General features: G+C 34.3%; 1 protein-coding gene and 1 pseudogene across 1 annotated transcript; both read left to right on the top strand.

The window, feature by feature from the left end:
• The first annotated feature begins 1666 nt into the window (after positions 1-1666).
• Positions 1667-4471, top strand: LOC147822058 (olfactory receptor 8I2-like; annotated as a pseudogene).
• Positions 4472-7331: 2860 nt separating this feature from the next.
• Positions 7332-9086, top strand: LOC106009041 (olfactory receptor 8H1-like). Its single transcript, XM_013070786.3, has one exon. It carries the CDS (start codon positions 7551-7553, stop codon positions 8466-8468), a length of 918 nt encoding a protein of 305 aa, XP_012926240.2. The 5' UTR covers positions 7332-7550; the 3' UTR covers positions 8469-9086.
• The last annotated feature ends 1057 nt before the right edge of the window (positions 9087-10143 follow it).

Raw genomic sequence — 10143 nt, forward strand, 5'->3', positions numbered from 1 at the left:
TGAGAACATTAAATCAGTGCTTAAAGAGCTCATTTCTTTCTGTGAATGCACTTGGGAAGACCTGGGTGGGTAGAACCTATCTATAGATTCTCTATAATGTTGTAGTGTTTTAGGAAACATCATGTGTGTCTCTGGCTATGTAAAATGAAATAAACAAAACTGAGGACCACACACCTGAAAGTTTCCTTTCGAGATATTTTCCATGCAATTTACAAATAGACCTTGGGGTGCAATTAAAATATAAACCTTAAGAGATCAAAGGTGCTAATTGATTACTCTCATTATGAAGAGAGTAAAAGACTTTGAGGAAGAAATGAGTATAAGAAGTCCGCATAATGCACTAGATTGCAGAGAAAATTGTTTATCATGGAGCAGCTTTAGAGATGTATAAAGAACTAAACTAATCCTGACTACAATGTCAGGTTCCAGTTAATAAAAAAGATTTTTAGTCATATAGGAGGCATAACAATAATCTGATTTAATTTAGCTCTAATTTCTATCCCATCAAGGAGGGTAATTTATACAATACCCACAACTGTCTTCAAAACCACAAGTAATTTTATTAGCATCATAATGCAGCTGTGTGTTCACCATAGCTGGAACAGCTCTGAGCCAAGCAACAGCAGATGCAGCACAAGCAATAACAGATCAAAGCCATTGTACTGGAAATTCATGAGATCCAAAATTATAGATGAGGGAAGCACAGTACACCAAAAATAGATGGAACAGAACTGCAAGAGAAGTGGATTTGCTTTGAAAATCTGAATCCCAGGTAAACCTAATTTAAGCATCCTTTTATTTTCATAAAGTATGTGTGTGTTTGTGTGTCTGTATGCTTCTCACATTGAATTTTTTTCTTTTTTTACCTGGCTGCATCTTTCAGCAGGTCTTAAAAATATAGTGACATGTAAGACAATGTGCTTACATTGAATCAATCCTTGTTAAATGAATGAATAGGACCACTTGGGAGCTCGGGACACTTCAAATAATTAATTGCAGTTAATATAACTCAAGTCCCTTTTGGTTACTATAATAAATGGCTAAAATAAATATGATTTAACTACACATACCTCTTTCAGTATAGAAACTTATCACATCTATTTCCCTCTTCTTTTATTAGTACATTTTTGAAGTACATGATGTTTACATTTATGTTGGGGAGTCAATTACAAAAATATTTTCTCTAATATCAGTGAAATCCATACAACTGAATGCTGTTTTAATTTCTTAGCATATTTTTAGTAATTATTGACTTGGAAACTACTGTTCCACAATGAAGCAGTAAGCATACGATTATATATGTGATTTACATTGGAAAAAATCAAGTTTCAAAAAACACTCAGGAATCAGTTTGAACTATGATATCAGCTAAGGTCTTCAACAGATCACTATCAGAGAGAAAGAAAGTGTAAGTGAAGGAAAAAATTTAAGTATAAATGTGCTTGCATTAATATGTAATATGAGGTTTACTTTTCTATTTTTCTTTTTAGAAAATTTTTAAGCTTTATTGATTGTGTCATCTAAGTTCCTACTGAGCTGCTAAAATACATCTGTAGACTACATTATATATTTAGAAAATAGGCCTGTGAAACAAAAACATTATTAAATTCACAAATCCTAGTTTTTGTTTCTAGACAATCCTTACAATTTTGAAGAGTATGGTGTACCAAATTATACTAAATAATTTACTAATTCTATGACTTGGGGTCTGATGATAGACTAAAATAGCCTGTGATTGTGAATCTCTGTGGGATTCATATCCTCCAGACAGCAATATTTACAGTGTATCAATTCTATGTAAATGTGGATCTCAATTATTATTAGTGCCTATCAGGTCTGTATAAACTAAAAATAAGTATAAATTCTCAACTAACTTATTCACTGTCCATCAATTATATTGTTATCCCAGGAGTCTAAGTCAGCTGTGATAATTCCATCTTGAGACTTGAGTCTTTCTCTACCTTTCTTTGGTCCTTCAGCAGGTTAGCACAAAGCCCAAGTTGTCAGAAATGGCTGGGGACAATTTCACTTAGGTAACCCTCTTCAGCCTTTCTGGATTTGCAATTTACCCTGAACTCCTAGCCTGCCTCTTTCTGGTGTTCCTGTTCATTTAACTCTTCATTGTCTTGGGGAACCTGGGACTAATCTTGCTAATCAGAACTGACCCTTTGCTTCACATGCCTATATACTTTTCCTCAGCAACTTAGCGTTCATTGACATCTTCTATTCTTCCACTGTAACACCCAAAGCACTGGTCAGTCTGCAGTCCAAACAGAAATCCATCTCTTTCATGGGCTGCTTTGTTCAGATATACTTTTTTGTTGGCTTGGTGTGCAGCAAATGTTTTCTTCTGGGCTCCATGGCCTATGATACTTTCATAGAGATTTGTAATCCTTTGCTCTATTCAGCTTTCATGTCCCAGAGAGTGTGCAACTGGCTGGGAGCAATGTCCTACACTGTAGGCTTCACGAATTCTCTAGTCTCCATGTGTGTAATTAGCAGTTTGTCCTTCTGCAACTCCACCATCAATCACTTTTTCTGTGACACCACAGTCCTGCTGGCCTGGTCCTGCAGAGAGACATTCAACATGGAACCAGTGATCTTCGTTGTAGCCTGGTTCACAATCCTCAGTTTTCTTCTCATCATCATGGCCACGTAAGTCACCATCCTCTGGGCGATCCTGAGGGTCCAGTCTGCAGCAGGCAGGCAGAAAGCCTTCTCCACCTGTGCCTCCCACCTCACAGGTGTGACCATCTTCTACAGGTGCCTGATTTTCACACATTTGCAGCCTGATAACACATCATCCCTGACCCAGGCACAGATGGCCTGCTTGTTCTACACCATTGTCATCCCCATGCTGAATCCTCTCATCTACAGCCTGAAGAACAGAGAAGTGAAATACGCTCTCCTGAGAATCCTGAACAGGAAACAGTTTATGTGACAGATTCTGCATGTTGCACTCAAAAGAAACCTGGATTTTCCAGGCATTTAATTATTTCAATCATGAGGAAAATGGTAGAGTAACTTTAAAGGTGTAACACAAACTGATGCCGACTTACAGCCTTGAGATTTGGGAGGCAGTCATTATTTAGTTTGTTTATGTGTTGTGAAATTGTGCATTTTATTAGGTAATTTGTTTATCTGTGTCACGGTGTTAGAAGGTGATTTGAGCACATCTGTTCTTCAGACATGGCAGACACAGGGTAGTAAAAGATGCATTTGCACTTCCTTGTGAAAGCATGGACATCAGCACATTTAAACATTGTTAAACTCCCCATGACCTGGCCTGACACTATGTTTTCTCAGCTATAAGAAAATTGAGTAGAGAAATATATGATTAAGGCAAAAGCATACTTGACTTTTATTAACAACCCAAAATGGTAGCTGAGGATAAAAAGTACTTAACTATAAACATAAACGGGATTTTGGTACAAACAACAGACAAGAGGTAGGAAAATGAAATCTCTCTATACTGTGGAGACATCTGGTACAGCTTAAAGATTTTACCATATGATTTTTGATGACAGTTCTAGACTTGCCATGGTTTGGCATGAAAGTTTTTGTTTTACTCTCTCATTGTGTAAAAATGAAGCACATTTATTAGAAATCCTACTTCAGAGTTTGAATTTTAATCTCTCCTCACGCTGCCCATGCAACCCTGCAACTTCTCATGTGGGGAGAAGGGAAGTGTGGCTTCCAGCCAGCTGTGTATGGATCATGAAGGGGAATAAACGGCACACCAAGTGCCCTGTGTTGCCCAAACTTTGGGATGTAGATGCTCAGTATAATACAGAATGTGTTTGTGTTAGGTGAATCCCCATGCTCATTTGGGTTTTCTTAACAGCGTTGAGAAAGTAAAGCTAAGCAATGATGATTGGTAAGTCCAGGGTATTAAGTACACTTTCCATTTACAATGTATTCATTTTACAGCCAGTTTAGTGGACATAAGCCATCATAAGTCAAGAAATATATGTACACAGAAATGTGATCTATTTATCAAGAAGGCTCTCTACTGAAACTGTGGGCCACGATTTATACACGAGTAGAATATGTCTCTCTAAATCCAAGGAATTGATAAAATTTAGGAATATGTGTGAATGTGTGCACCAATGTATTTGTATGTTTGAAATATTACAGGTAGATAAGTGAAAAGTAAGGTGTAAGGCCTTTTTTATGTATATAGCAGATCTATAGAGATTCTCTCATTTTTGAATCAGAAAACCACTATTAAATGATTAGTACTAAAGGAAGAAATTCAGCGTGTGTGAATTTTTTTCCTGTAAAGAGTGTCTGATACTTATTAAAATTTCCCTAGTATTTTTGAAAAATGACCATTGGAAAAAATATATCACTGAATACTGCTAACTGTTTATAAATCATTGAATAGTAACTAGAGTCGGGCTATGATATGTAGAATATATATTGAAAGAAACCACAAAGATGGTGTTGATGTGACATAATCTTCTACTAGAAAAATAGCCGTTTTACAAAGAAAATAATGATTTATAAAATTAGTCTCCAAAAAGACTGCAAGTTCATTTGCTTTTTAATATTTTTAATCTTAACAATATCTACAAACACATCAATATGATTTGTAACTAAGTCCTTTGTGTTATTATTGGCTTTTTAAAGTGCAATGATGTACTCTTTAGGGTAGTGGATTCTGTTTTATATTTGTATATTTCTTTGATGTTCAAACATTTGTGCATAGATAGAGTTTTATAAAATCATTTTGCTAAAACTTGGGTTTCTAAAATTTCTCAAAACACATATATAATAATGTGGCATAATAATTTACAGAGGCATTCCTTATCAAGTGTTATCTTGTGTATGGTCATAGTATTAAATATATTTGGAAGTTATATGCTGTATATACATATGACTTTGATGTCTGGAGTCACTGGTTAGGAGATCTCATACTTCCTGTGTCACCATGTTCCTCTCATAAAGTGAATACGTGGCTCAAGGTAGCTCACGCCGTTTCACGTGGTATTTCTTTATTCTTATTACATCTCACCAACTAACATGCTACAGCAATTACTTTTGAACCTTTACTTCTACTTGCTTAGCATTTATTATCTGTACATACTATATAGTTGATTTAAGAGTAAACACCCATATCAGCATTTGAATCTTTCTTTGTCAGAATCTTTGAGTTATTTATACTATTTGATCAAATAATCCATAAATTTTCAAAGCTTAACTTGAGTCTTATTTTCTGATTAAAATACAGTATAATTTAGGATGATTATTTAAGAATAACAAAACACGCCACCTCCAATTTTTAAAAGTTAAAATGGTAATGTTACATTATTCTTAGTGAAATAATTGAATCTCTTAACTTCAGGCTATATACACAAGGTAGTAGACTAGGTTAATCAAAAATCAAGACTACCAAAAATCAAGACTATCAAAAGCTCTAAACCTGATCCAAATAGGTTTCAGTGTTCAGAATCCCTTGCACAACAAAACCTTGGTTGTGAGATTTTTAAATAATTTTTTGTACTTTATGAAAAAATAGAAAATTACACAATACATGTTGTCTATTGACATGGCATTGACATAAAATGTCATCTAAGCCTTTTGTTTAGCTCAAACCTCAAGGTTAATCAGTTGTCTTATAGTTTGGTGATGGCTTTCAAACCTCCAAATGAGCCTGTGTCAGTGTAAACAATGACACTGATGCACACCAGTGCCGGTCCACAAGTTAATCAAAGAAAATACAGAAGTAGATTCTTTGTCTATCACAGAAATTATCTGTTAAAATTCTTGGACATGTGCACATTTTCCTGAAATAGATGCTTTAATATTTATGTACACATAATATGGGTCATGTCATATTATAAAAATTTAGTTCTAAAAAAGTACTGATTATATAATAATAATTTGAAAATATATAATTGTACATCTGTATAATTATTATCAAATATAAAGAAATGATTAGGAGTTGTAATTATGTTAAAAATTTAGAAGTTTTAAATTGCTTTCAATGATTTCTTTGATTTTTTTGTTTTTTAAATAACCATGTTTTACTCCTATGTTACAATCATGCTCTTACATATAAAGTGTTTCATAGCCAAAAATTTACCATTCCATTCTTAGTAATCTTATTGACAAAGTAACTGAGGTTTTCTCTGGAAATTTCTGATCTTCCTACTTGGTCAAGGTTGTCCTGATATGGTGACTATAAAATGGAAACATTTATAGTTTACAATTTATGTATTATCCATCAGTTCAAAACATAAATATTTCTTATTAAAAATTAAAGCATCACAAGGAATACCAAGTAACTATATTCTTCATTGTGGAACCTCTGTGAAGGAATAAACAATTCCTTTGCTCATTTATTCCTGACCTTTTAACTTTGGAAGCATGCCAAATAAGCTTCCTAAGCAGCTGCTCCCTGAGGGTGACCAAAGGTTGCCTTATGCTCAATGCCCATTACACGAGGCTCCCTGGAATTAGCAGTTGAGAAGCAAGGCATACACCGCTCTGTTTATATTCAGAATTCCTCCCTCAGATTCTTTGGAGATTACCTGGGAAGTTATAATTGGATCAAGTCCAGCACGACCTTTCAGGATTAATTTATTTCAGAATAAAATAATGAATGCAGAAAAATGTAAAGTCCACTATTGTAAAGAAAACAGATACTATATTACAGAAATTTTCAGATTTTTAAATGCATTTTGTATATGATTTCTGAAAAGAATTTGAGAGCTAATTTCCACAACAATGCCATTGGAAGTCATTTTTATCAGCTTTGAGTCACAGTAAGCATTATTCTTAAAACTAGATGATTTTGGAGCTCATAACCAAAATCATAGCTTTTGCAGAGAAATATGCATACTTATAGCATGTGAAACTTATATTAAAAAATGCCAGGATGTGTAGAAACAGAAATATAGAATGGATGCAATCAGGATATACAAGTAATGAACATATTTTGAAATTAAAATTTTTTGGGAAATAGTTTTATATGGTCAAGTTAGGAAAACATCACATGTTGTGAAAGTTAATACTTTAATTTGGTCTATAATACTAATGCACCTCCTTAACTCTGCAAAAGGAACCTTATCATTTTAATGGATACAAAATGGTATTGGCCTCAAAGGAGAGTAAATGATATATTAAAATTGTTTCCTATCATTTCTCACTACATGCCGTTTCTTAGGTTTGCTGAAACAGTTATACACAGGAATGGAATCAGACAGTATCATATTGTAATTGCTCTGACTTCAGATTCCCATCTACAGAATGTGGGTAATAGTAGCAATGAATAATATTTTCCTGGGGATTAAATGTGCTAATAAAAAAAGTCTGAGGAATAGTATCAGGCTCATTATAATTCTATAGCATGTTATCTTGGATCATCTGCTCATGTCAATTTACAAGCATTTCTATACGTGCCAAGTGAATATTTTCACTCCCACTTGGGAAATTGTTAGAAATACTAAGCTAATTATAGAAATACTGGGCTATTCATACAATGACTGTGAATTCATTCAGCTAAGTATCAACTTTGATTTCTCACTAGTTTAAAACATTGCACCATGAGTAGATGGAACTCCACCAGTGTGCCTGGGTTCATCCTCATGGGGCTGACAGAGTCTGCAGAGACACAGCTGGTCCTCTCTATGCTCTTTCTCCTGATTTACCTGATCATGGTGGTGGGGAACTTGGGGATGATACTGATCATTTGCCTGGATCCCCAACTTCACACTACCATGTACTTTTTTCTCACTCAACTTTCATTTCTTGACCTCAGCTACTCAAGTGTCATCACCCCTAAAACCTTACATAACTTACTGACTTCCACCAAGAGCATTTCCTTCCTGGGCTGCTTCACTCAGCTTTACCTTTTTGTTCTCTTTGTTGCTGCTGAATGTTTCCTTCTCTCCTCCATGGCCTATGATCGCTATGTAGCTATCTGCAGCCCCCTCCACTATCCAGTCATTATGTCCACAAGACTGTGCGGTGCCCTGCTCTCTGGCTCCTATGTGATTGAATTTATGGATTCCTCTATCAATGTACTTTGCCTGAGAAGACTGAATTTCTGCAACTCTATTGCCATCCATCACTTTTACTGTGACACTCCAGCACTTTTAGCGCTGTCCTGGAGTGACACTCATGACTTTGAGATCATGTTATTCATTGTTGCTGGTTCCACCCTGGTGCTGTCCCTCAGTACCATATCTGCATCCTATCTGTCCATCCTCTCCACTATCCTGGAAATTAATTCCACTGCTGGAAAGAAGAAAGCCTTCTCCACCTGTGCCTCCCATCTCCTGGGAGTCACCATCTTCTACAGCACTATGATCTTTACTTATCTAAAACTGAAGAGGTCCTGCTCCTTGGGAAGGGATCAGGTGGCTTCTGTGTTTTACACGATTGTGATCCCCATGCTGAACCCTCTCATTTACAGTCTCAGAAACAAAGAGGTGAAGAATGCTGCCCTGAGAGTCCTGTAGAAGAGAGAGGGCTGCAGGCGATTAATATCACAGTGATGTTAAGTACTGAACTCCCCTCTCCTTTCCTAGTGAATCTTTCTCAGTTCTGTCTGTAAAACAACTGCTTCCTTTGTGCTTCTGTGGCATTGCTGTTTGCTTAAGGAAATGTGATCCTAGAAATATTAAATAATTTTTTAGAAATTCATGCTGTATTTGAAAACCATGTAATATGTTAAATCTATGATCTAAATATATGTGTCTTTAAGGACAACAGTTATTCAAAATAAGAAAATACTTTATCATAAAGAATTCCATGCATGCTCCAATTGCATGGTGTTTTACTATGAAAAAGTTATATTTTGGATAGTGGTTACAATTTCAGAAATCATTCCATTTATAGTATAATGAGGACATACAGCACCATATTTCAGGGCACTCTTCTTGGAATCAGATATTCTAGAATTTAGTGTTTAGATCTGCTATGCTTTTAAATGTGACTCTTGATAAGTCACTAAAATTTTAAGATTCTGTTTCCCTAACTGAACAAGGTACATAATTATTCCTGGTCAATTTGAACAGAAGATAGCAGTAGTGCATGAGTGGTGGCCATTTTCATTAGAAAGGTGACATTCTGTATAATTTTTTCATGTAAAATACGGGTGTTTTATTAATTCCTATGATAAATTAAATTGAGGATCTCCCCACAGATAAAATGAATAAAAATTTAAGTTTCCAATTTTAGATTAAGAATAAAATAACATTTTGAAGTAGATTTAAGTTATAAGAAAAAGTGTACTTTAACAATTGAGACAAATTGAAAAATATTGCAAACTAATATGGAAAAGAGAAAAATTCTAACAACCAATGACAGTTTTATTCATGTTATTCTAGATGAATAGCTGTAAGTGCACATGTGTATATTACATATTTAGCCTAATATCTGTTGTTCCCTATGTATTCTTTCATAACTTTCTATATTCAATAAAAGTTTAACATTGGATAACTGTCACTGAAACTTGTGTAAGAAATGTGTTCTCTGAATGTGAATGGAACCTCAAATGTTATGAATTAAACAATTTACAACTCTGCATGAAGCAATATTTCTTAGATGTGTACTTGCTAGACATTTTACAATTATGCCGTTCTGTGGACTCCCACAACACTTCAGTAAACTAATCATGGCCTTTCTTCTAATTTCCTTAGGTTGAAGATATTTGTTAAATCAAGTTCATTTGAATGCAATAATGTTTCATTACCTTTACATTTTTTATAGAGTCATAAAGAAAAAATTACTACAGATATTTGTGTCATCCTATAAATTTAGGTCAGGTCAACAATGATATTTTCCTTATTTTTAAAAATTGCCCCAGGGCTGGGGATTTAGCTCAATGGTTCCAGTGCCTGCTGTACAAGTGCAAGGACCTGAGTTCAATAACCGGTACCAAAAAAAAAAAAAAAAAAAATTTCCCCATAGATTCTATAATTATTATTTTAATATTCTGTCTGCAATTTATTTAATTTATAATCTGTAGTTCAAATTGTTTTCTAATTCTTCAATGTTGTTTAAACTTGTATGACTATCAGTAAATCAATTAGTAAATAAATTTGCATCAATGTGATTATATAAATTAATTTTTGAAATTTAGGTTTTTAAAATAAATTTTTATTTAATTATTTCTTTTAAGTGCTATTTTAA

The sequence above is a fragment of the Heterocephalus glaber genome, unplaced genomic scaffold (assembly GCF_053883595.1).
Source record: "Heterocephalus glaber isolate CG9 unplaced genomic scaffold, H.glaber_assembly_v1.0 deba00001673, whole genome shotgun sequence".
Taxonomy (NCBI): domain Eukaryota; kingdom Metazoa; phylum Chordata; class Mammalia; order Rodentia; family Bathyergidae; genus Heterocephalus; species Heterocephalus glaber.

Bases quoted from the DNA above. Each gene is read 5' to 3' on its own strand.
- LOC106009041 (XM_013070786.3), top strand. From the start codon at position 7,551: ATGAGTAGATGGAACTCCACCAGTGTGCCTGGGTTCATCCTCATGGGG.